Source organism: Typopeltis vanoorti, chromosome 1, assembly GCF_054136105.1.
Source record: "Typopeltis vanoorti isolate ZY-2024b chromosome 1, IOZ_Tvanoo_1.0, whole genome shotgun sequence".
Taxonomy (NCBI): domain Eukaryota; kingdom Metazoa; phylum Arthropoda; class Arachnida; order Uropygi; family Thelyphonidae; genus Typopeltis; species Typopeltis vanoorti.
Genome location: NC_143549.1, coordinates 8,797,793 through 8,825,122, shown reverse-complemented (window position 1 = coordinate 8,825,122; position 27,330 = coordinate 8,797,793). Strand labels below are relative to the sequence as shown.

At 34.6% G+C, this 27,330-nt stretch overlaps 1 protein-coding gene across 3 annotated transcripts in view; it reads left to right on the top strand.

Moving 5' to 3' along the window:
- LOC150109768 (integrin beta-PS-like) overlaps positions 1 to 27,330 on the top strand; it is a 392,096-nt gene that overhangs the window by 252,941 nt on the left and 111,825 nt on the right. For all 3 annotated transcript variants that reach the window (XM_090396604.1, XM_090396612.1, XM_090396593.1), the window contains 2 exons: positions 8,701 to 8,886; positions 19,747 to 19,829. In XM_090396604.1, coding sequence (XP_090252730.1) covers positions 8,701 to 8,886; positions 19,747 to 19,829 — 269 coding nt within the window. The remainder of the gene's footprint in view (positions 1 to 8,700; positions 8,887 to 19,746; positions 19,830 to 27,330) is intronic.

The following is a 27,330-nucleotide window of genomic DNA, read 5'->3' as shown; positions in this document are numbered from 1 at the left end:
CTTCCGACTGCCACACAAAAAAAAAGCAAATATCAAGTTCCTTCTAACTTGAATATTTACCGGCCAATTTATAAAAACTTGCAGTTTCAAGATTTCCTATTATTTATTTACTTATTCCTGCTTGAAACCTATTATTTTCACTATTCCCTTTTCGGAATATATTATGAAATTTCCTTTTGACTGCCGCACAAAAAAATCAAGTTCCTCCCAACTTGAATATTCCTCGGCCAGTTTATAAAAACTTATAGTTTCAAGATTTCCTTTTTATTCTTTACTTATTCCTGCTTGAAACCTATTATTTTCACTATTCCCTTTTCGGAATACATTATGAAATTTCCTTCTGACTGCCGCACAAAAAAATCAAGTTCCTCCCAACTTGAATATATCTCGGCCAGTGTTCTAAAAACTTTCCGAACGCTCTCTTGTTTACAACTGTAACTTGGATACGCAACGCTTTCCTTGTCAGCTGTCAATCACACATCAAGTTCTCTCCGGGAGCATGCGCACTTCACAAAAGTCAGAAACTATGCACTGCAATAAAATGGCTGACTCGCTGTATCCATCAGCGCTAAAAGAAAGTCTTTCACAAACACAAAATTCAACATTTTAAAATACAACAAACTTTCTTATAAGTAACACAAATAATCAGTTTAGTAAGTACTTCAATATTTTTACTTCTTTACATGTTGCTTCTAATATAACATTTTCATAACGAGCACATCACAAGTGCAGACACTGCGTGTATGAAAACAAAAACTAACAAGCATAATTAATACGTAAAAATATTCAGAATTTATAATATGATTATTTTTACATCAGTTTCATTTTTCTGTGAAAAAAAATTTAAAAAAAAAAAAAAAATGTTTTTAAATATTTAACTTACATCCAAACAAACTTTTAATATTTATTTCTAGATCTTAAAATATAACGTGATTCTTGTATATCATTATGTATATCTTCTGAATCACTAGTTTCAGAATCATCTGACACTAAAGATAATTCTGAACTTTCTTCTTCCAAATTAGTATACTTAGAAATTTCATTTTTATACCTTTCAAACACTTCATTTAAACTACTTGAATTATGTCCTAAATCTATAGAATCATCACTATCAGAATCAATTTCTACGGGTTTTTGAGATTCTATAAGTTTCTGGGATTCCTTATCCTTACTAACTAAATTTGAAGTATCTTTAACTTCCCTTTTCTTATTTAATCCTATATTTATCACCCTATGAAATTCCGCTATACTTTCATCAATGTTAGAATCAATTTGATTATCATTATTCCTACATTGTACATCATCTGAAACATGTGTCTTAGGATTTCTAAATTTTCTTGCATTATGGTTCATTTTACCAAAGTTTAATTTTTTCTTTCGCTGCATATTTGAATTATGAATATTAGATCTATTCCCTTTCCTATCATTTAACCTTGAATAAGATTCACAATTAGTATTTGGAAAACTACATTCATCCTTCAATATTTTATTCATATTGTCACCTAAAGTAACTAAATTTTTATTTCCCAAAAAGTACCTTTTTAATCTATCAGAATGTACATTTAAAATTTTACTAGGATTATTGACATCTTGAATTCTAAAATTTACAGGAGAAAAATTGTCTAAAATTCTAAATGGACCTAAGGCTTTTCTTCCTAATTTCCCAACTCTTTTAATACTAGATTTATCATCTAACAATACCAAATCACCTGGTACAAAAGATTTATATTTTCTAAAACGATTTATATACTGTCTAGTTTTCTGAGCACTTAATTTACTTATTTCACCTACTAGTCTATGAGTAGTGGAAAACTTATCTATTACTAATTCTAAATATTCGTTTATATCACTGTATCCTGTATTAGGAATAACTGAAACAAGTTCATTAGGAAAAATTGGATCAAAACCATATAAAGGAAAAGATGGTTTTTCCTTGATAGCAGAATGAAAAGCAGATCTACATGCAAATAATGTTTGAGAAATATGTGTATCCCAATCATTCATTTTGGTGTTTGCCAAATTTGAAAGTATTTGCTTTATGTTTCTATTTAGTCTTTCACACATACCATTACATTGCGGATGATAAGGTGTTGTAAAAATCTTCTTAACATTAAGTAATTTACATAACTGTAACAATAGTTCAGATGTGAAATTTGCTCCTTGATCTGAAAGTAAAGTCTGAGGAGTTCCATATCTACAAACTAGAATGTAAGCAACAAGTTCTCCTTTCATTCACAATACTAAATTGACAGTCTTAACTTATTTCACCATAAAAACTTACAGTTTCAAGATTTCCTTTTATTCATTACTTATTTCTCCTTTAAACCTAATATTTCCACTATTCCCTTTTCGGAATACACTATAAAATATCTTCCGACTGCCACACACAAAAAAAGCAAATATCAAGTTCCTTCTAACTTGAATATTTACCGGCCAATTTATAAAAACTTGCAGTTTCAAGATTTCCTATTTATTTATTTACTTATTCCTGCTTGAAACCTATTATTTTCACTATTCCCTTTTCGGAATACATTATGAAATTTCCTTCTGACTGCCGCACAAAAAAATCAAGTTCGTCCCAACTTGAATATATCTCGGCCAGTGTTCTAAAAACTTTCCGAACGCTCTTGTTTACAACTGTAACTTGGATACGCAACGCTTTCCTTGTCAGCTGTCAATCACACATCAAGTTCTCTCCGGGAGCATGCGCACTTCACAAAAGTCAGAAACTACGCACTGCAATAAAATGGCTGACTCGCTGTATCCATCAGCACTAAAAGAAAGTCTTTCACAAACACAAAATTCAACATTTTAAAATACAACAAACTTTCTTATAAGTAACACAAATAATCAGTTTAGTAAGTACTTCAATATTTTTACTTCTTTACATGTTACTTCTAATATAACATTTTCATAACGAGCACATCACAAGTGCAGACACTGCGTGTATGAAAACAAAAACTAACAAGCATAATTAATACGTAAAAATATTCAGAATTTTTAATATGATTATTTTTACAAAGTGTTGCAAGGTTAAGTGCTGTGACCATTGTTGTTTAATTTGTACATAAATGATATAGGAAATAACCGGAAATAATCAGTTGTTTGCAGATGGTATGAAATTAGGTAGAGTAATAGTTTATCAAGGCAATGTGAAAGTTTGAAGGATGCTTTAAATAGGCTGTCAGTATGGTCAAAAGATAATGGGTGTCATTTTAATGTGGAGAAATGTAAAGTTATGCATTTTAGGATTAATAGATTACAAGCTATGTGATCTATTGATCACACAATTTGTAATCTATGGTGGCACTATACTCCAGAAAATAGGTGAAGCTAGAGATTTAGGACTGGTGGTAGACTGAGAGTTAAAATTTAGAGGACATATTGCTAAGGAAGCTCATAAGATTACTTGGCTATTGAAGAACACATTAATAAGTAGAGATAAGGAAGTTGTCATTCCTCTTTATAAGGCCTTGATACATCCACAACTGGATTGCTGTGCTCAAGTCTGGTCCCTGAGTTTCTTGGGGATGAGGAAGTGGTGGAGAGGATTCAGAGGTGAGTGGTCTGTGGAATGTTCCCTATGAGGACAGATTGAAGGTGTGTGGATTGCAGAAGTCAGTTAATAGGAGAAAAAGAAGGATATGAGAGAAACATTTAAGTTGCTTAAAGGGTTTTATATGATAGATGCAAGGGAAATGTTTCAGCATTGACTTGAGAGTCCAGAATAAGGGGTCATTTCTAGAAGCTGAATAAAGGTGTGGTTATTAGGGGTGTGAGGACTAGATTTTTGCTTGGAGAATTTTGAATGAGTGGAATGGGTTGCCAGAATCAGTTGTGAGTGCTTTGTCTGTTAATGGGTTCAAGGAGAGGCATGATAGATTATGTGGATAGATTGGGTCTCCCACAATGTGTGTTTGGACTCCTTGGCGGTGCCCGTACATTAATAATAATCAGTATGAGAAAGGACCTGGTTAAAAGCAACTTTGAGATGAGCATAGTAGATTCACGATTTACCTGCATAAACGAAATTGTTTAATTGAAGCAGATATCTGAAAAATGTTTAGAATTTCTACAGATCACATGTTATGTTTACTTGAAAAGCTTTTGATTTGATTGATGGACAGAATTTATGAATGATTGTATGAGTTTATGGAATACCTGACAAACTTGCTTTACCAACATTATGATTACTTTATATGAAAACATTAAAGCTTGTGTTAGAATGGATAGAAACATATAATGAATAGTTTAAAATAACAACTGGAGTAAGACATGGTGTGTCCTATCTCCTTTTCTATTTAATCTGTAATTGATTTTGTGATGAAGGGAGCTGCAGTAGAAGGAGAACTGGCTACTAAAGCATCCAAGAATCTTAAAAATATCTACCTGGATTATTTGGCCTTATTAACAGATAATATGTGAGAAATTAGCTATATTGCTCCAATTGATGATGATTGCAGTCAGCTAGGTTTTATTAGCAATATTAAGAAAAGGAAGGTAATGAAAACAGATGATGAATCTTCTGTCTTTCTTTAAGAATGCTCTGTAGACAAGTGTCTTACTTCAGTTATTTTGGTAGCTGAATAACTGCTATTGAGTTGAGGTTAGAATATTTGAAATTGCTTCTGGAATGTTATAAAATTTATGGAAGTTTGAAAAGACTGCAGTTCTCTTTGGTTCTCCTGTTTTCTCTGTTTTGTGGTTATGGATCCAAGACATTGACATCGTATAAAAGTGCTAATCAAAGATATGATGCTTTTGAACATCTCTCTTTGAGTATCTAGGGAGTGAGATGTTTGACTTTGTGTGAATAATGATGAAGTACTTCAGAGGAGTGGTCTGAAATACCTCTTAGCAAGAGAAGAAAGGATCCAATAGTTTTTCCATGTTGATGGAATGCAAGACATTTTGCTAGGTCAACAGAATTGTTAAGTATTCTGCAAGGTGTTAGGAAAAGAGATAGACCCTGAATGAGATGGAGTGACATGCTATATTTATTTGATATTTATTTTATTCCATAAAGCATCAACAGACGTGCGTGCACACACACAGGACAGATACATTTCTCATAGAAAGCTATTTAGACTGTTTCAGACTTCTATAAACATGGGTTGCATAAGAAATTTGTACATGCATGTATATATATTTCTCTACTTAGGTTTTTTTAAATAATCAGTTCTTTAATGGTCAGATCTGTATATCTGAGAGATCCCCACATAGCCTTTAAAGGAATGTGGAGAACTGACCAGGGCTTCTGACCTAATGTCCAATTCTCACCTTCTCATGGTGCACCCTGTTAGGTATCTACTTCGATACTGAACAAACGAAGAATGGTGGCAATTTGGGATTTAGCTGACCAAATTGCATTCTTATTGGCTTGAACTACAGAATAAAATGTTGGTACAACATGATAGAATTTCATGCCGGCTGGGGAGTTGCCTAGTTAAACAAGCCCCCCTATTGTTTTTGCCAGGGAACCAGGGTGAACTGCGAAAAATCGGCTACTGGAACAAATCCAAAAACACACCCCAACTCAATATCACCAGAGTTCAAGATTGGTACTATCAACATAAGAGGCCTGAATGGCAAAGAAATGGAGCCAGCTGTGGAATTGAATAAGTACGAGATCAATATAATAGGGGCAACTGGGAAAAAAAAAGGCAACTGGTGATATCTTTCTGAGCAATAAATACAAAACGTTATATTCAGGCAATGACAATCAAGGAAAAGGAGTAGCCATAGTATTCAACATTAAATATGAGACTCATCTTCTGGAATGACTGGTCAGTGAAACTTATTTATGTGTATAGTCCGACAGATGGTTCTGCTAAGGTAGAAATGGAGGAATTTTTTAAGACTTTAGAGAAAGCAACTGACAGAATGAAATATGAAAAGTTGGTCCTTGTTGGGGATCTAAATAGCAGAGTAGGAAATGATTGTCAGACATAGACATGGGAAAAATTGGAGAAAAGAGCAAAGCTCATAATAATGGCAAATACCTGTTGGATTTCTGCTCAGGACATGGACTGGTTATTATTAGCACAATGTTCCAACATAAAAATGTTCACGAATTCATATGGAGAGAAGAGGCATGGAATAAGAAAAGTTTCATTGACTATGTTATTGTCTATACTCATGTTTTCTCTCTGGTACAGGACACTAGAGTATGCAGAGGATTTGAAATTGGAAGTCATCACCATTTAGTCGTGAGCAGAATAAAATTGAATTTCATATTGAAAAGAAGAACATGTAAAAAAGTTTTAAAGCGAATGAATCTTGAGCATCTCTCTATTGTGAACTGTAGACTAAAATACACAAACATTATTCAAGAAAAAAATGAAAGAGTTTTGAGAACAGGAACCAAAACTTGGAGATTGTGGCAAGCCATGAAGAAAACATTGTTTGTTTCAGACTTGTGATGAGGTTGTCTGCAAGGATAGAAAAATCGGAACTCCATGGCAGACACAGGAAGTTAAAGAGGCAGTGAAGGAAAAGATGAAAGCTAATCAAAAGTTCCTGGCAAATAAGTTAGACTTTACTCTAAGTGAATACTGAGACAAATGTAAGAAAGCTAAACACTGTCTAAAACACTGTGTAGCTAAACAAACGTCTTGGGAAGACTTTGGTAAGAACATAAAAAATAAATATTAGGAAGGTGACAAGATATTCTGGAAACTACTGAAAAACCTCAGAAATTAAGGAAAGAGTGCTGCAAAAGGAATTATTATTATGTGATACCTCCAGGGAGTCCAAAGACTCGTCGAGGGAGAGTGTGTCAACAGCATCGAATGATTGATCCCCTTCCAACTACTAAGCACGCTCAAGCCTGCTTAATTTTTTGCATGAGCCATTAGTCAACCAACCTTTGCTGACAGAGATAAATAATTAGAAATGATAAAGGGGACATGAAATCTGGAGAAAAAGATATCCTTGAAGTATGGAGTATTTACTTTGAAAAATTGCTAAATGAAACAATCACTTACAGCCCAGTGGTAAAAAAACACTGACCAGACATGCAATCAGGAATACATATTCATATACTCGAAGTAGAAAAAAGCCATCGAAAGCCTGAAATGTGAAAAGGCAGCTGGAGTAGATGATATTTGACCAGAAATGCTCAAGTATTGAGGTATAAAAATCTTACAGTGGCTGCACTGCATAGTTCAGAAGGCCTGGACAGAGGGACGAATTCCAGATGATTGGAGTAGAGCTCTCATAGTACCCATATATAAAAAGAGAAATAAAACAATGTGGGAATTACAGAGGTATTTCTCTACTGAGTGTTCCTGGTAAGATTTATGCCAGTATACTTGAGAAACGGTTGAGAAGGATTGTAGAAGGGGAAGCTTGGTGAAGAACAAACTGGATTCAGGCCAAATAGAGACTGTCGGGATCAGATTTTCACTTTATGACAAATAGTTGAGAAATCATGGGAATATAACAGAAATCTGTATTTAAGTTTTGTAGATCTGGATAAGGCATATGACAAGGTGCCAAGAGAAAAGTTATTTAAAACGCTACAGTTATATGGTGTAAATGGGCATTTATATCAAGCAATACTTAGTGTTTATTTGTGTTGTAATTCAGAAGTTAGAATTGAAGGAAGTACAGGAAGATGGTTTAATGTTAAATCTGGTGTCAGACAAGGATGCATTATTCTCACTGTTATTTATTATCTATATGGATCACAGTATGGAGGAAAGTGGTATTAAACCTGATATCAAAACTGGAGATGTTAATCTCAGCTCTTTACTCTATTGAGATGATGTTATACTTCTAAATAAATCTGCTACATATCTGCAAGATTCACTGACTAAATTTAATAACTGTTGTAATAGATATGGTATGAAGATCAGCAATAACAAGTCAAAGACCATGAAAATAGGCAGAAGCACTGAAAATATCAACTGTATTATGAATGAATGGTAAAACATTTCAGCTGCTTAGGCATGATTTTTAGTGAAGATGGTAAATTAAATTTGGAAATAAATAACAGATTCAACAAAGCTGAAATGGTAGGAAGTCAACTGAATAAATTTATATGGAATACGGAGAAATTAGTGAAAACACTAAATTAGCTGTATACAAGACAGTGTTTGAACTAATTTTAACTTGTGGATCGTAGAGCTGGGTCAGAAGTAAAACACTTGACCAAAGACTAGAGACCGCAGTTTTTGAGATTCCTGAGAAATATTAGGGGAATGAACGGATGGTATCAATGGCAATATCATGTTAAAAACGAGGATATTAGGAAATAACTTGACATTGTTAGCATTCAGGAATTCGTTAGCAGAGCTAATCTCAGGTGGTATGGTCACTTAAACAGAATGGAAGAGGAAAGATTAGCAAAAACAAGTGTTGTCTGCCAGGTTGACAGGAAAAACACCAAGATATAGGTGGATTGATATGGTAAAAAGTGCCTTAGAAGATAGAAATTTAAGATCTATCAATGTTGGAGTCTTGACAGGTAACAGATTGATTTGGAGGAAAATTGTAGATAGGAGTTAGTAATAATGTAAATTTTTAATGTAGTACTGTCATATCCTGTACACCTCTTTAGGGTACATATCAAGAATTTGATGATTATTATGAAATAATCATTTTTTTATTTTATGCTTGTATTAATGATTGTTTCCTTTTATTTGCATTAAAATGAAAGTAGCATTAATGACAGTTATTTTTCTCTTTTTTCATTAGGATTACCCATCTCTAAGTCAAATCAACAATAAAGTTGTGGAAAATAAGATTAACCTTATATTTGCTGTTCCTGAAAATGCATTGTATACTTATGAAAAGGTTGTCAGCCTTATAGATGGTTCTCATGTAGAAATATTGGCCTCTGATTCATCAAATATTGTACATCTAATTCGCAACCAGTACAATGTAAGCTTTTAAATTGACTTTTTTTTTTTTCTTCTTTTTTTTGTGTTTGAATATCATTATCATCTTTATAATTATTTCAGGCTTGCATAGCTCTGTGAAAATGTATAAATATATATTAAAGATATTAAGAATTCTTATGGTTTTTCATGTATGTGTGTAGTGAAGACTGTTTCAAGGTCCATTTTAAACACCATCTAGAGCAACTTTTTTCTAAACCTGACTTTGACAGTTCCTGAGTTAGTCAATTTCTGACATAAGTAAGTAAGGTTTTTTAAAAAAACCTGGAAACTCAGGTTTTTAATCCTGTAATTCAAAATAATCAACCAATACAGATCATTTATTTCAGAAATAATATATAGTATTTGAGGCCAAGAGATGGCAGCAAGTGTTGATGTCAGTAAAAATCATTGATAGCCTTGGATTAGTCAGTACAAAACAGCTTTGCCTGATCCCTTCTACAAATAAAAGACATTAGCGTTTTTTTTTTATATATAATTTATTTATTTATTCTAAAAAAAAGTGCAAATGATGTTGTATGTCTGTTTTAGGATACAGACAAGTGGATACAAAATTATAACACTTTTATAAATAACATAATTATTTCCGGATGCAGAATCTTGTTTTTCTGTATGTTTCTATATAATCAGCTATTAATAATCATTGTTTCTAATTCTCATTGAGCATTACCATGATTTATATTTGTTATCTCTTATATTGAACATTGTGCATTTGTAGAATAAGAAATTATTATTATCATCAAATTCCTGATATGCACCCTCCAAATTACTCTCTTATCTATCAGGACTCCAGTATTGTCAGATCTTATATTTTGGCCTTTTACAGCACTACTTACTGCATCAATTCACACAGACCTTATCCTTCCTCTGGGTGCTTTTCCTGCCATCCTGACAAAAACACTTATCTCTCTGACCTTTCCTCTCCCATCCATAAGTTAAATTGGTTTGAACACAGTCTTATACAACTGGTTTAGTGTTTTCATTAATTTCCAATATATTTTAAGTTCTCCATTCAGGGTGTAATTGAGTTTTTAGTGTTCCTGACTGTTTCATAATCTGAATTTTCACTGCTAATTTTTATCAGCTAACACCTCTTATTCCCTTATAGGAATAGGCAAGGCCATTTTAGTCCTGTGTAGCTTTTGGAGACTGAGTGGACAGTTTATTCTCTACCAGTAGCCAATTACATGGGCTGTTTGATAAGTCCCTGCAAAGTCTAAGAGATGGTGCCACCAATACGTATCGTATCAAGGTTATTTTTAGTTGCTGGCAACTGTTGGAGGATCACACACTAAGTTTCAGTCAGATAGATCTATTACTCTGTGTTTGGTGTTCATTTGAATCGATCAAGTATCGTGATTTGTGAAAAATGGATGAGAAAGAATTTCGCGTAGTGATTAAACATTACTTTTTGAAAGGCAAAACGGCTCAGAAACCAAAGCTAAGCTTGATAAACATTATGGTGAGTCTGCACCTTCAATTAGAACTGTTTAGTGGTTTAGTAACTTTCGAAGTGGCTGTATGAGCACGTGACACTGAACATTCTGGATGCCCTGTTGAGGTCACTACTCCAGAAATTATTGAAAAAATCCATGATATGGTGATGGATGATAGAAGAGTGAAGGTGCGTAAAATTGCTCAGATTGTGGGCATCTCAAATTTTTGGAATCTGTAAGTCTGGTCTTGCTTCTCACGCTGTTGAAATAGACACAGAGTTCTTTGGAACCAGAAAAAATTTCTTCACTCCAAGATCAAATTCGATTGTCTTTTTCTTGAAACTTGTGAAACACTAAGAAATCATCCGAGCCTGAACTGATCAGACTGTATGCTAATATCCAAGTTTTGGGAAGTGATCACTATTAATTGTTCAAAGTTTTTTGTTTTTTTTAATTAATACTTATTTTATTTTATTTATTTATTTATTTATTTTTATCTATGCAGCTAACTACAATTGTTCCTTCAAACTCTAATAGTGTAATATCATATACTTCATCTGCTTCCAAGACATGAACTATTATAAGCATGATTTATGACTCATTAGTTTAATTCATCTTTTAAATGTAGTTAATGGTCTATTTTCCTGATGTCTGCTAATGTTGGATGAAATATATTGGAGTTTTTGAATAAATTCTATATGACTTATTCAAATCATATAGAATTTGATTTGAATGATTTTTTCATCTGTTTGTCTTAAAGTGTAAATCTGATCCTGTTGACTTCTATTTGGCCCCAAACCCAGTTTACTCATCTCCAAATTTCCTTTCCACAGTTTCTCTCAATGCATCGAAATGGCTACTTGGGAAAAGAGAGAGAAACTTCCAATGAAATTTACATGAATGATGAAGCTTGATCAAAGCCTTCTGGAAGTTCAACTTCTCATAGAGTTAATTTCAGAAGATGAGAAGAACTTGAGTTAAGATTTTAAGAATTAGTGAACTGAGATTGACAGGAATGGGTCTTTTATATTGCATTTTCATGAAATCACGATGATTTCATGATTTATTACTCTGTACATAAAAATCTTCGAAGAAATGGAGTAGTGTTCATAGTTAAAACCAAGAAGCTTCAGAAAGCAGTTTTAGAGATACAGAATGATGTTTGAGTGGGAAAAAAAGGTTGCATCAAGGTTATATACTATTTTTTAAATATTTATAGTGAATATATTATGAGAATGGCCAACTTTGACAAAGACCCAGCAGCAATTAAGATTGGTGGCAGAAAAATAAATAATTTAAGATATGCAGATGATACAGCCTCATAGCAGAAAGTAAGAAAGATCTGGAGCAATTGATATTGTTGGTTGAGAGGGAAAGCAAAAAAAGCTGACTTTGATCTAAACATCACAGTTCATTGCAAGTTAGGAGTTTGTTAAAGTACTCTCTCTCTCTCTCTGCATGTTTGCTATTTCATCTGTAGCAGTGTATTTGTCCATTGCTATTGTTGATTACTGTTGTTTTCATGTGTATGCCTGCTTTTTGGTTTTTAGTTTCATAGAAAATTTTTCTAGGATTATTTACTGTCAAGTATTTCTGGATTTCTTCAATCCATTCACAAAAAAAAATTTCTCTTCTTTTTCTGTTGTCTTGTTATTTTACTGACTAACTTACTGATCTCTTTGTATCTCAGATTGGCCTGAATACCATTTGGGTTATTAAGCTATGTGCTTCTATCTTTTTTTCTTTTTCTTTACTGCCAGTTCAAATTCTTCGTGGAATCATTTTTTCCCTGTATTTTACTTTGACTTCCATTCGAGTTTTCTGCTACTACTTTATGCTATCCTTGATATGAACAAATTTTTATAGTGAATATGCAACTGGAAGCCATTCTCTTCCAGTTGTATATTTTTCAGTTGCTGTTTTAATTCACACTCATATTTTCTTCTCTCTTCTGTTATATCTAGTTTGTTAATATTGTATCTCAGTTGACTTTCATGTGCTGAAAAATATTTACTGTTTATTTTAACCTTAAGAAGGCACCAATTAAAAAATGTCACTATCACACTCAGATCCTCTGAAGCTCCAGATATTCCAAATGCACTTCCTTAAGTGCATAATAAATTTAGTTTAATCCGTTATCCAAGTGTGAGCAAACAAAGTTTGTGCCTGAAAGTATCTTCAGGACTGGGGTAAGGTGGTACAACACCAGGGTACTCCTTGCAAAGGTGGAGCAAGCTACCAACACTCCTATCTCAGTATCTCCCATAATGCAAAACACATCTCCTTGCGGATATGTCTAATGTTATGCATTAAGGGAAGTGCCACAACCCAGACTAGTTTCGACCTTTATTGAGGTCTCTTCAGTGGGAGCCAGGCCCAAGTGGAGATACCAGGCAGAAGCATTAGCAGGTCATCTCTACCTATAGGAGTTGCCAAATGGTGTGCCACCCTCTTTTAATAAATTACTCTGGATTTAGAGAAAGATGTTGAAAGTTTATTTTTCACTTGGTTAGAGTATAATAAATTTAGTTTAATCCTTTATCCAAGTGTGAGGAAACAAAGTTTGCACCTGAAAGTATCTTCAGGACTGGGGTAAGGTGGTACAACACCAGGGCACTCCTTGCAAAGGTGGAGCAAGCTACCAACACTCCAATCTCAGTATCTCCCATAATGCAAAACACATCTCCTTGCGGATATGTCTAATGTTATGCATTAAGGGAAGGGCCACAACCCAGACTAGTTTCGACCTTTATTGAGGTCTCTTCAGTGGGAGCCAGGCCCAAGTGGAGATACCAGGCAGAAGCATTAGCAGGTCAGAGACCTCAATGAAGGTCGAAACTAGTCTGGGTTGTGGCCCTTCCCTTAATGCATAACATTAGACATGTCTGCAAGGAGATGTGTTTTGCATTATGGGAGATACTGAGATAGGAGTGTTGGTAGCTTGCTCCACCTTTGCAAGGAGTGCCCTGGTGTTGTACCACCTTACCCCAGTCCTGAAGATACTTTCAGGTGCAAACTTTGTTTGCTCACACTTGGATAAAGGATTAAACTAAATTTATTATACTCTAACCAAGTGAAAAATAAACTTTCAACGCACTTCCTTAAGTGCATTTGGAATATGCAATAGACCATATCATAATCTTTTACTGATTGTGATATGGTCTATTGGATTGAATATATAACCGTCAGAAGATTTCCACGTTTGTATGTGTATATGGATGTTTTCTCACTGGTGCACAACAGTAGAGTGTACAGAGGATTTAAAAATTGGAAGTGATCACCATTTAGTCTTGAGCAGGATAAAATTGAATTTCATATTGAAAAGAAGAATGTAAGAAAGTTTTAAAGCAAATGAAAGTTGAGCAGCTCTCAGATGTGAACTGTAGACTAAAATACACAAACATTATTCAAGAAAAAATGAAAGAGTTTGAGAACAGGAACCAAACCTTGGAGATTCAGTGGCAAGCCCCGAAGAAAGCATTGATTGATTCAGCCAGAGAGGCATGAGATGAGATTGTCTGGAAGGACAGAAAAATCATAACTCCATAAGAATATCAGGAAGGTGGCATTTCTAATATTCTGGAAGCTTCTACAAGCCTCCAGAATATTAGAAATGGAGGAAAGAGTACTGTAAAAGGACTTAGAGATGATAAAGATACATGAAAACTGGAGAAAAAGATATTCTTGATGTACGGAGCAATTATTTCGAAAAATTACTAAATGAAACAAGCAATGGCAGCACAGTAGTAAAGAACACTCAACAGTCATGCAAGCAGGAATCCATATCCATACTTGAAGTTGAAAAAGCCATCAAAAGCCTGAAATGTGAAAAGGCAAACTGGAGTAGATGATATTTGACCAGAAATGCTCGAGCATGGAGGTTTAAAAGTCATGCAGTGGCTGCACCTCATAGTTCAGAAGGCCTGGACAGAGAGACAAATTCCAGATGAATGGACTAGAGATCTCATAGGTGAAGAACAAGCTAAGTTCAGGGTAAATTGAAGCTGTCAGAATCAGATTTTCACTTTAAGACAAAGAGTTGAGAATTGTGGGAATATAACATAGATAAATACAGAAGTTTTGTAGCCTTGCAAAAGGCATATGAGAAGGTGCCAAGAGAAAAGCTATTCAAAGCACTACAGTTATATGGTGTCAATGGGGCATTATATCGAGCAATACTTAGTCTTTATTTCAGTTGTAAGTGAGCAGTTATAAGTACAGGAAGACGGTTTGTAATAAATCTGATGTCAGACAAGGATGCATTATCCCTTCCGTTATTCATTTTCTATGTGGATCACATTATGAAAGAAAGCAGTATTAATCCTGGTACCAAAATTGGATATGTTAATCTCAATTCTTTACTTTATGCAAATGATGTTAATTTTTAAATAAATCTAGTGCTAGTCTGAAAATTCCCTGACTAAATTGAATAACTGTTGTAATAAATTTAGTATAAATATCAACAATAACAAGAAAAAGACATTGAAAATATCAACTGCATGGTTAATGGAGAAGAAGTAAAACATTTCAGCTACTTAGGCATGATTTTTTAGTGAAAATGGTAAATTATATATGGAAATATACTACAGAATCAACAAAGCTGGTTACTAAATTAGCTGTATACAAGACAGTGTTCAAACCAATTTTAACTTATGGATCTGAAAGCTGGGTTAGAAATAAAACAACTCTCTACAAAGACTAGGGACCACGGATATGAGAATCCTGAGAAAGGTTTGCGAATGAACAGATGGCATCAATGGCAATATCATATTAAAAATGAGGATATTAGGAAAGAACTTGACATTGTTAGCATTCAGGAATGTGTTAGCAGAGCTAATCTCGGGTGGTATGGTCACTTAAACAAAATGGGAGAGGAAAGATTAGCAAAAAAAAGTGTTCTCTGCCAGGTTGGTAGTATAAAGACCAAGAGGAAGCTTAAGATATAGGTGGATTGATGCAGTAAAAATTGCCTTAGAAGATAGAAATATAAGATCTGATAATTTTTGGAGTCTTGACAGATAACGGATTAATTTGAAGGAAAATTGTTAATAGGAATTTAGTAATGATGCAAGTTCTTCATATAGTACTATCATAATATCCGTACACCCATTGAGGATACATGTCAGGAATTTGATGATGATTATGATCATAACATAGTGCTGCTTATTAAATTTCTGGATGTGGCCAAATTAATTCTCCATTAATATTTGTATCTTCAAGAAGGCTTTGGTTTCCAATAATTTTTTTATATATTTATTATTTTCCAATTTTTGCATTGAAAATGACTAATAAAATTATTATATCTTACAAGGGAATTTTTTTCGAGGTTTAATTAGTTTTTCATAGAATTCATCTTGTATTAACTCTTCTGCTGGTGCATGTGCATTATTTTTTAATTCATATTTTCAAATTAGATCAGTTATGACCACAGTTTTTCTTAATGATGAAACCAGTCCCAAATTCATGTTTATCAGAGTTGTATCTGCCATAAAGTACCAAAAGGTTCTCTTTCTTCAAATTTCCTTCTCCTGCCTGTCGTGTCTGATGTATTGCTTCTGCACCCACTTTATATCTGTTTAATTCATGTATGATTTCTTGGAATGCTCCAACTCTGTACAAGCTTCTCATATTCCATGAACCTATTCGTAAACCATTTTTCCATATCCATTTAAGTCTATCTAGTGAAGATTACTTAGTATATATTTCGTGACTAGTTGATTTTTTATATAAATCAAGTGGATGATAAATCCAGCATTATTTCAAAGCCGAATACAGAAACTATAAAAGTTTCATACGAAATTTGACCAGAGAGCTTACAGGAACACACTTGCTGCCATTTACGAGTTTCCCTAGCTGGACCTTATAGGAGACATGATCACTTTGCCCAAGGACCATGTATTCGCCTCCTATTGGTCCATTTTGATAAGGTTTCACTGGACTGACAACTGTTTCGAACTGATTGGTTCAACTGAGAGACCAGGCAGAAACCTTAAGAGAGAAGAAACTCTCATTCAGTACTAAGGGACTCGAAGTGTCGGAGAGATGTATTTTTCATAAGTGAACTCTCCGACCAGTGAAACCTTATCAAAATGGAGCAATAGGAGGCGAATATATGGACGCTTGGGCAAAGATCATGTCTCTATAAGGTCTAGCTTGGGCAACTCGTAAATGCCAGCGAGTGTGTTTCCATAAGCTCTCTGGTCAAATTTCGTACGAAACTTTTATAGTTTCTGTATTCAGCTTTGAAATAATGCCGGATTTAATATCCACTTGATTTATATAATTTTTTGCATTGCTGAAATGAAGCCTTTTGTCTCTTTATTTAGTGAATACTTTACCACCGACCAAGGGTTTACTTTCAAAAAATACACCTCATCGATACTTCGAATTCCTTAGTTTAGTACTGAATGAGAGTTTTTGCTCTCTTAAGGATAAAAAATAATGATAATTTAAAATTCTGAATATTTTTACAAATTGTTTATGTTAGTACGTTTATTAGTTTTGGTTTCATAACACGCATTGTCAGCACTTGCGATGTGCCCGTTATTGATGTTATTTTGTCAAAATGAAATGTAAAGCAGTTAAAAATTGATGTACTTACTGGATTTGGATAGTTGTGTTACTTTCAGAAATTTTATTGTAGTTTAAAATATTAAGTGTTGGGTTTTATGAAGACATTCTCTTGTCGCTAACGGAGACAACATGTGAGCTATTATACTTAGATTCTCGCTTGCCACTTTCACGGAGTGTGCATGCTCGCCGAGGAGTTTGATGGGTGATTGACAGCTGACAGAGCATTCAGTATCGAGGTAACAAAAAACAACAAGAGAGCATTCAGGAAGAAAAGAGAACGCAGGCCGGCAGATATTTGGGTTCTGAGGAAATTAAGTTTTTTTTTTTATGTGACAGTCAGAGGAAAATTAATAGTATATTCCGAAAAAAGAAATCGTAGAAACTCTGAGTTTTTAAAGTGGAGGAGTTAAGACTGTCAATAACTAATTGGTAAATAAAAGAAGATATTGCTATTGACATTCTAAAGGAATGTTTGAGGAAACGCTGATTGGAAATTTTCATCTGTTTTAAGGACGCTGGATCTATTTGTTATTTCTACTGGAATTGGAGACGGAATTTAGCAACTTAGATGAAGCAGTAGAAGAAACTTTTTTGTTGGTACAAAAATTAACAAAAATTGAACTGCATGAGGTAAGAGTACCTATACTTCGGTAAATTCAGAATATCTTACTTCAGAGTCAGGAGGAATAATGTGTACTACATGAGGGTGGTGAGAAAGGATCCTATGATCTTCGGAAAAAGGCCTTAACAGAGAAACTGGCTATGAACATTTTGTTATTGTGTAAGCAAAGTGGTTAGTCTAGTGGATATGATGAAGTATATGTTAAACAAATCAGTAATAGAATGAGTTAGAAAATGGGTGATCTCTTAAGTGTAAGATTATTTTAAAAGGCCTTGGATCCGATTAATTTTGTAGTTAGTTGTGTAATTTTGTTTGAAGTGTATATATATTGTTTTTGTTTTATTAAATGTCTGATTTTTGTATTTGGTCTTGAGTCAGTGATTTTGTTTGGATTCTGAAAGAAACAGTAAAAAGTTTATTGCACCAATCGGAGTGAACCCTTGTGCATATATAAATACACTCAGAAATAGAAATAATTGTTATAGAGAAAATCTCATCTCTAAACATCCTCCTGCTCTCTGAGGAGAACCAATTAGTTCAAAACAGCTGTCAGCCAGTGAAACCTTATCAAAATGGACCAGTAGGAGATGAATATATGGACGCTTGGGCAAAGCGATCATGTCTCCTATAAGCTCCGGCTAGGGCAACTCGTAAATGCTGGCGAGTGTATTCCCGTAAGTTCTCTGGTAAAATTTCGTACGAAGCTTTTATAGTTTCTGTATTCGGCTTTGAAATAATACTGGATTTAATATCCACTTGATTTATATAATTTTGCATCGCCAAAATGAAGCCTTTTGGCTCTTTATTTTAGTTAATAATAATTATTATTATTATAAGGTTGTCTCCATGAAGTCAAAAGACTTTTCATAGAAGACCTGCACTAACCATTATTCACACAATCCCTATCATGCTTCACCTTAACTCATTCACCACTGTCCGAGCATAAAATCTATTCTGCATGACCTTATTAACCATATTGTTATATAACTTCCAGAGGGGGAGGGTTTTTTTTTCTCTCCTTATTTGTGTATCATGTATTTAACTTTATTAACATGTTCCCTCTATTCTGTCTGGCAACTAAACTCTGCAATCCACACACTTTCAATCTATCCTCATAGTGGGCATTCCACAGACCTGCCCTCAGCTTGGTTACTTGTCTCCGAATCCTCTCCATCACCTGATCCTCAAGAAACCCAGTAATCCTTGGAGTTCCCCCCCCCCCCCCAAATTTTACATTATATTGTCTGAACTTCAAATATCTGTCCATGATCATCACCAGATCCCTAGCCTCATTAATCAATTTCCTATAATCCAGTACCATCAGTATGATACAAAGTATAGAATCTTTTCATTCTAAAGTGCATTACCTAAATTTTTGGAACATTAAATTGATCACCATTGTCCTTTGCTTACACTGCAAATTTATTTAAGTCATCCTGCAGGAGATATCTACATCACCTTTATGAACTATTTTCCTCCCCAGTTTTGCATTGTCAACAAATAACTGACTACTTCTCCTTCTACCTTAAATCATTTCCTATATCATTAGTGTACAAATTAAAGAATAGTGACGCTGATACAGACTCCTCAGGCATTTTACTGGTTACTCTTGTTCATCTCGATTACTATAATAATGATAACAATTAATAAAAAAGAAAGTAGAATGAAGCACCCACATGGTCGCATTGTACACAGAGCATCCTTTTTTTTTTTTTTTTGGATGATGTGTATATGTGGAAATGATTAATATTAATTTAAATGCCAAGATTTTTTTTTTATGGTGATCTGGAGATTTTTCACTCTTTAATATGGCTGGTACTGGTATAGGAAGAACCATATTAACATTAGATTTGAAAACATATATGGATTGTACTTCTTAATCCGTATATAGGAGATTAAGTTGTTCCAAAGGATAGCATTAGATGAAGGAATGGACACAGAAGAAGAAAAATTTGTTCCGCTATTTTGGAATTCTATGAGTTTACCAATGCCAGTTATTAATGCAGTTTAACTGGATGTGATTAATAGATTTGGTATGTAAAATATTTGAATATCATACTGGGAATCTTAAAAAATAAAAGAATAATAATTATAAATCAAAAAAGAAGGCTTTGGGTTTCAAAGTTTAAATTCATCTCTATAGTATTATTTCCTATGTGGTATACCAAAATTTATAGTAACTATGTTCTTTTTTTTTTTTTTTTTTTTTTAGAGAATCCGGTCAACTGTGGAGCTCAAGGATGATTCTAGTGACTTTAAATTTGTTCGCATAAAGTACTCTTCCAGCTGTCTTGAGTATGATATCTTGTTCATGATCTGTTTTAATTTGAAAGCAGTCTCTAGAAAGGCTATGTAGTTTATGCAAATTTTGAAGGATTCTTATACAGTTTGAAACTATATTACTTTAAAAACTCCATATATGAGTACATTTTAAAACTCATTTCAGAAGTTCCTTAAATGAAGCATTTTTTAAATGAAATCTATTTTGCATTTTCATTATAATAACCATCTCACCTTATAGAATTCAATCATATACATAACACCTTCCTATCTGATAGCTACAGTGGCTTAGAGAATTTTAAAAAAATAATCAATTTTCCCCCCTTTCCTTCAGGGGGATTTTGGTAATGATATCACCATTCCTTACATTAGGGGGTACATCCGAAAAAATAGCCAGGTATCCTTAATAAAAATACAACCTCTGCACAGCTTTTGAGCCCCCCACCAGAAACTTGCTACCCTTCTCCGTTCCACTAAAGATCAGCTCCCTCCTCTCTGTTCCTGGAGTGCTCTGTCCCTGTAAGTTGACATACTTCAGACAGACAGACAGGTAGATAAGCCATGATCCTTACAGATGAACACAAAGCATATATCTACAATCATGACTATAGTCAATCTGATCATGCAGGCCATATTCGATATATCACTTACAGGATCTTATAGAAAAAACTTCCATGCTCCAAAAGTACATTTAAAAGGAAAGACCATTTTTAGAATCAGCAGATGCATTCAGAAACCAGCCAAATGTAAATAAATACAGATGTAAGAAACTTCTAAAAAGGACTTTTGGATCATATCCACATATTTCATGTAGTATTGTTGCCTTTGTGTGTCACAAGTGTTAGTTTATACTCCCTTAAGATGTCTCATTGACTGAAATAAAATATTGGAAGAACTAAAATAGTTTTTAATTCTTTCTTAGTGCTGTTAATACTCCATCAAACCTCCTACTTGATGGAGGTTTGATGGAGTATTATACAAGGGCATAGAGTAAAATAGTTCCACACTGGCTGCTAGAGATGGTGCATGGGATTGAGATATTAATGAATCCAGAGGCTCCATGATCAGCTAGTGCTAAAACTTGTCCCCCCCAGTCATTACTTTGTTAGTTTATGATGTGGGAAAGGGGGAGGGGACAGATATCATGGGTGCAAGGTCAAGGCAATATGTGAACAGGAGATTGGGTTCCCTCTGTCTTTCATCCCTCATTGTGCATATATAATGGACTATAACTTAAGAAAACAGATTTACCAGATCATAAAAATATTTCCACTGAAAACATTTTAAAAAAAGAAAAAAATCCAACTAAAAAAAGAACACTAACATTAAATCCTGCACAAAAAAAAATGTTTCTGTATCTACATCACCAACATGCACAGCCCAAACAGCAACATAATGATGTGCACCATCATCACCGCATACATTCGTCTAAACCAGAATTACTTTTCCTAACCAAATTCCATCTGAGAGCTTCAACACTGTTGACCTCAGCTGTCCAAACTACATATATTCCTTCTATCACAAGGGTGTCACTTGTGCATTCATTAGAACTAACATCCTATATCAGAGATTGCAAAACTTCATACCCCCCCACCCTTCCCCCATGTGATCTGCTTTGCCTCAAAATTTCTTTACTAAACTAATGCTTTGCTTTCATTTGATGTCTGTCTGATCTTTTCAGTTGTCTCTCACTAAAGATTGCTTTGCCCCTACCCACCCACTTATGGGAATAAAAATGTAAACGGACAATAAATTTATTGGTACTTTTAACAAAATCAATGTTTAAACATAAAAAAACATGCTGTAAAGCGTGGATTAATCAACACAAACTTTTGCAAAATTTCTTTGTAGAGAATTGATTTATAATTGGCTTAAAGTTGATGGCCTTCAAGATGTCATTTTCCACGCACACGAGTGAAAGCCAGTTCAAACGCTGCTGCCCTGTTGAGCTGCAAAGCTGATTCTTTGTAAGTTTCAATCTTGAAAATGAACATTCCCCTGTACTGTTGGTTACCATCATGCACATGAACACTCTGACTGCATTTCAACATTGGGAAACACAGATTTCAAGTTCTCCAAAATTATTTTTTCTGTACAACGCAGGGAGTTTTACAATTTTCATCAAGAACCATGTACTGTTTGAGTTGCTTGCATTCATTTAGAAGGTCTCCATAATCAAGGTCTTTTTGATACACATTTGCCAGATGTTCACACTTTTTGTTTAGCTCATCAGAACCATTTGTTTTCAATTGACTAAAGAGGGAAAACAGATTTTGCAGTCCATGAATAAGCTTCTTATGTTTTGTCAGGTCAGAGTTCAGAGAGTCCAGAATAGGGAGGAATGCTTCCATCTTGAACTTTTCACTTTTGTTTAGAAGCATCTCTTCTTCTGATTCATCATATCCAGTAAGACATACACTTTGCTTCGTTCCTGTTTCTTCACATCGTTATAATCTGAATCTGAACATCTACTACTTGGCTTCATTTCATATACTCTAAATTTGTCTCTAATTTCCTGAAGATACGTTTTCAGAGACTCAAGAAGATTAATGGCAACAAGTATGTCTACATCTTTTGACTGCAGGACCTTGCTTGTTTTGTTCACTCTTTCGAGAATGTCATTCCAAAGAAAATTGTCAGAAATATCATTTCCACATTCTCCATTTTCTTGCTCAATCCTTTTGCTTCTCGCCTTGCATTCACTTCCTGGTCATTATCAGCTGATACATAATCCAGTGCATGTTTAATTTTTGCAAAACCTTGGACAGCATCAAAATGTGACGACCATCTCGTATCAGACAGATGCTTGACCACAACATGATCTTTTTCTAATGATGATGCCAGAACATTCCATCTAGCGGAATTTTATTCTCATTCAGGAAATCCACAACAGTGTCTGCTAGATTCTTTGCTCCATGAGAAAAGATGGATATGAACTTGATGAAACGCTCCACAGGCCCACATTCTCGAATGTGTATCGGATGGTAAATGCCAGTTGATCAATGTATAGGAGATGTCTGAAGTGGAATCCACACTTATTGAATAATACTTTGACTATTTCTTCCAGAATGCACAAAGAACATGTTGTCCCATTAATTGAATAAATTTCTCTCAAATGTTCTTGGTTCATGGTTAAGAATTTATGGAGACACAACACGTGTTAAAATAATTACTTTACTTAGGAAAGTAACATTTGACGTTTCGACCTCTGTATTAAGGTCATCATCAGAAAAAATAGACAGAACACTACATAAATACAACATTAAGACTACCTTCAAACCCCCAACAAAATTAAGAAATTTACTCAGTTCTTCCAAAGATCCTCTTTTACACCTGGAAGGATAGAAAGGATAAGAGAGGAGGGGGCATCCTGCTAATGATATCGGATGACTTGAATCCAGTTAGAGTTGAGACCTATGATTGTAGTACTACTACTAACAGTATTTCATGTGGCAGTGAATTTGAAGCCATCTGGTGTGAGGTAGAATCTAACAAGATCAATTACATAGTGGGGTGTTGTTTCAGACCTGGTGGATCAGTTGCTAGTGTTGAAGAAATGCATCCCCAAATAGAAAAGATGAATGCCAAAAAGAGTAATCATAATGGGAGACTTTAATTATCCAAATATTGATTGAGTAGCAGTAGAATCTCCTGAGAAGAATGAAAATCCGTTTATTGAGCTGTTGTAAGACAACTTTCTCAAGCAGCATGTGACAGAAGGAACTGGAGGTGAAAGAGTGTTAGATTTGATTATAGTGTTAGAGATTATAATGTCACACACTTGGGAAGTGTCTGAAGTTTATGTTTATGAATGTCCCATTCAGAAAAGGTTACATGCTGAATTACAAAGCAGGAAATTATGACCAACTGAGGAGTATGCTGAGTTCAGTGGAATTTGATTGGTTGCTGGATGGGACAAATTTCAACAGTGCATGGGAAGCATTGAAACAATACTTAAATGATGTGATATCAGAATGTGGCCTTGAGAGTTTGATGAATAAATAGGGTGTCAAATGGACGTGTAATCTTATTAGGCAAGAAATTCATATAAGAAGAGGATAATGTGGAAGGAATACAGTGTGCATAAGGATGATGTCCGTTATTAAAATTATAAGCAGTAGGCTTAGAATAGTCAACTGTTGTACAGAAAGCAAAGTTTGAGTATGAAAAGAAATTGGCTCTGCATGCAAAAGACAATCCACAAGAATTTTATTAATATGCTGCAAGTAAAAGAAAAAATGAATATGAAAGAATAACTCTTCTAAATGCAGATGGAGCAAGGTTACAGATGCAAGAAAGGTTGTTCAACTAATGAGTGCCCATTTTGTTAAAAGCTATTATCCTGGTGTATGCGACATTGAGCTCACTACTACCCCTCTTCAATGGATGAAGAAACTCAGATGTATGAGAATGAGCTATTAGAATTGTTGCACAAACTTAATAGGGACTGATGGGATATCAGCACGTGTGCTAAAAGTTGTTCAGCTAAACTGGCTGTTCCTTTGACTAGGCTGTTTAATATGAGTCTCAGAACAGGGAAGATTCCCAAGTGTGCTAATTCCATTGCACAAAGCTGATGCAAAGACCGATGTATTTAACTATCGACCAGTTAGTATCTCAGGAGTGGTGGTGAAGATTTTGGAAAAATTGGTTAGGACTTGCATTCAGAAATGGGTTGATAGTGAATCTCTACTTTGCAATGAGCAACATGGGTTTACTAAGGGAAGGTCATATTTTAGCAGCTTGCTTACATTCTATAACAGTGCTACCATTGAACTAGACAAGGAGAATAAGAAGTGGATACACATAATACTTTTGGATTTTGCTAAGGCATTTGATATAATACAGCATGGTAGACTTGCATAAATTGGAGAATATGGGTTTGATTTATAGAATATTATTAGCATGGATAAGAGGATGGCTGACTGACAGATATCAAAAAGTGGTATATGGGGGGGGGGGGTGAGTCTGCAAGATTTCAGGTAACCAGTGGTGTGCCACAAGGATCAGTACTTTGTCTACTGTCTGTACATTAATGATATTGGGAAGATTTTGACAAACGACATACAGCTATTTGCTGATGATGCAAAGATAGGAAGGATAATCAGGAATGCTGCTGATATGCACTATTTGGAGAATGATTTGAATAGGCTGGAATTGTGGGCATGGGAAAATGAATGTCAGTAAATGTAAAGTTATTCACTTTGGCATGATGAAATATCCAATGTCGTATTATATTGGTGGGATTATGCTAGAAGAAACTGATGAGGCTAGGGATCTTGGAGTGTTAGTAGATATGAAATTGAAGTTCGGGGACCATGTAGCAAAGATTGCAAATACAACTCAAAAGAGAATTGCAATGCTGAAACGAATGTTCACATGTAAAGATAAGGATGTCATTTTGCCTCTTTACAAGACCTGATAAGACCTCACTTGGACTATTGTGAGCAGGTCTGGCTCCTGGCTTCCATTGTGATTCTAATATGTTGGGAAGAGAGAGTGGAAAAGAGAGTGTTAAAAATATCAGGATTGTGGAATACTGATTATGAAGACAGATTGAGAATTTGTAGACTGAAGACACTAGCACACAGAAGAAAGATGAGTGATATGTTTGATACTTACAAACTTCTGAAAGGTTCATACAGGATTTCAATTTGAAGGAATTTTTTCAATTTATGGAGGGTGGGAAAAGGACAAGAGGGCATCCTTGGAAACTGAGAATGAATGAGCTAAGAAGGGAATGAGGGTTAGATTTTTCTCTCATAGGGTGGTGCATGATTGGAATAGATTGCCATTGGATATTGGGAGTGCAAGCAGTGTGAATGAATTCAATAACAACAAACTGGCTCTTGAGTGTTGAGCATGCTCAGCAAGGCAGTCACTTGCACTGCATGTGAGAAGAAACAACACCACCTTGCTTTTTTGGATGAAACATGGCCAGCCACTTGACTCCCCCTCCAAAAAGCAGGGTGGTGGTGTCTCATTAGGAAATGAAAGACATCTATCACTAGAGGTCTAGTTTGCACTTCTTCACAACTTGCAAAGATATGTATATAATGTGACTGTACTGTGTATGTAGAACCGATGATTATATATAAAATCTGGAACTATTACTAGCTTTCATGATTCAACTAATAAAACAATCTTGAAAGCAACAGGTTTCAATATTGTTTTATTAGTAAAACAACCTGGCAAGAAATTTCTTTTTCATAAAATAATGTAATCTCAAAGATTCACACTTATACTGTTGTTTTGTGAAAAAGAAAAGTTCTTAGTATATGAATAGATTTACCAGCTTGGTTGATCGAGTGATTTTCATATCCGCTCTCAAGCCAATAGGCTGTGTATTCAAATCCTGCCTTGGACACAGATGCATGTGATTGTAAAGAAATGGTATTTTCTTCCCATAAAATAATTTAATCTCCACGATTCATCCCTATAATGTTATTTTGTTAAAGTTCTTGGTATATGAATAGATTTACCAGCTTGGTTGATAATATATTTGTTCTCAAGAGAATAGGCTATGTTTGAATCATGCTTTGGGCATGGATTTATGTGATTGTAAAGAAGTGGTATATGAATTTCATTGCCTGGCATGAGACTGTCACGCCACTTATTAGAGGCCTGAAGTGGCATTAAAAAGTTCCATGTTTTCTGTAGAGCAGGGTTTGTGGACCAGGTAAAAAAATGAATATAAAATATAAATAAAATAAAAACTGATATCAAAATTGGAGATGTTAATGTCAGCTCTTTGCTTTATGCGGATGATGTTTTACTTCTAAATAAATCCGCTACAAGTCTGCAAGATTCTCTGACTAAATTGAATAGCTGTTGTAATAGATATGGTATGAAGGTCAGCAATAAAAAGACAAAGACAATGAAAATAGGCAGAATCATTGAAAATGTCAACTGTGTTGTGAATGGAGAACCTGTGGAACAAGTAAAACATTTCAGCTACTTAGGCACAATTTTTACTGAAGATGGTAAACTAAATATAGAAATAGACAACAGAATCAGCAAAGCTGGTATCGTGGGAAGTCAATTGAATAAATTCATATGGAATAAGAAAGAAATTAGTCGGAACACTAAATTAGCTGTATACAAGACTGTGTTCAAACCAATTTTAACTTATGGATCTGAGAGCTGGGTCAGAAGTAAAACACTTGACCAAAGACTAGGGACCGCAGATATGAGAGTCCTGAGAAAGATTAGAGGCGTGAACAGATGGCATCAATGGCAATATCATATTAAAAATGAGGATATTAGGAAAGAACTTGACATTGTCAGCATCCAGGAATGCGTTTGCAGAGCTAATCTCAGATGGTATGGTCACTTAAATAGAATGGGAGAGGAAAGATTAGCAAAACAAGTGTTCTCTGCCAGGTTGGCAGGAAAACGACCCAGAGGAAGACCAAGATATAGGTGGATTGATATGGTACAAAGTGCCTTAGACGATAGAAATATAAGATCTGATAATGTTGGAGTCTTGACAAGTAACAGACTGATTTGGAGGAAA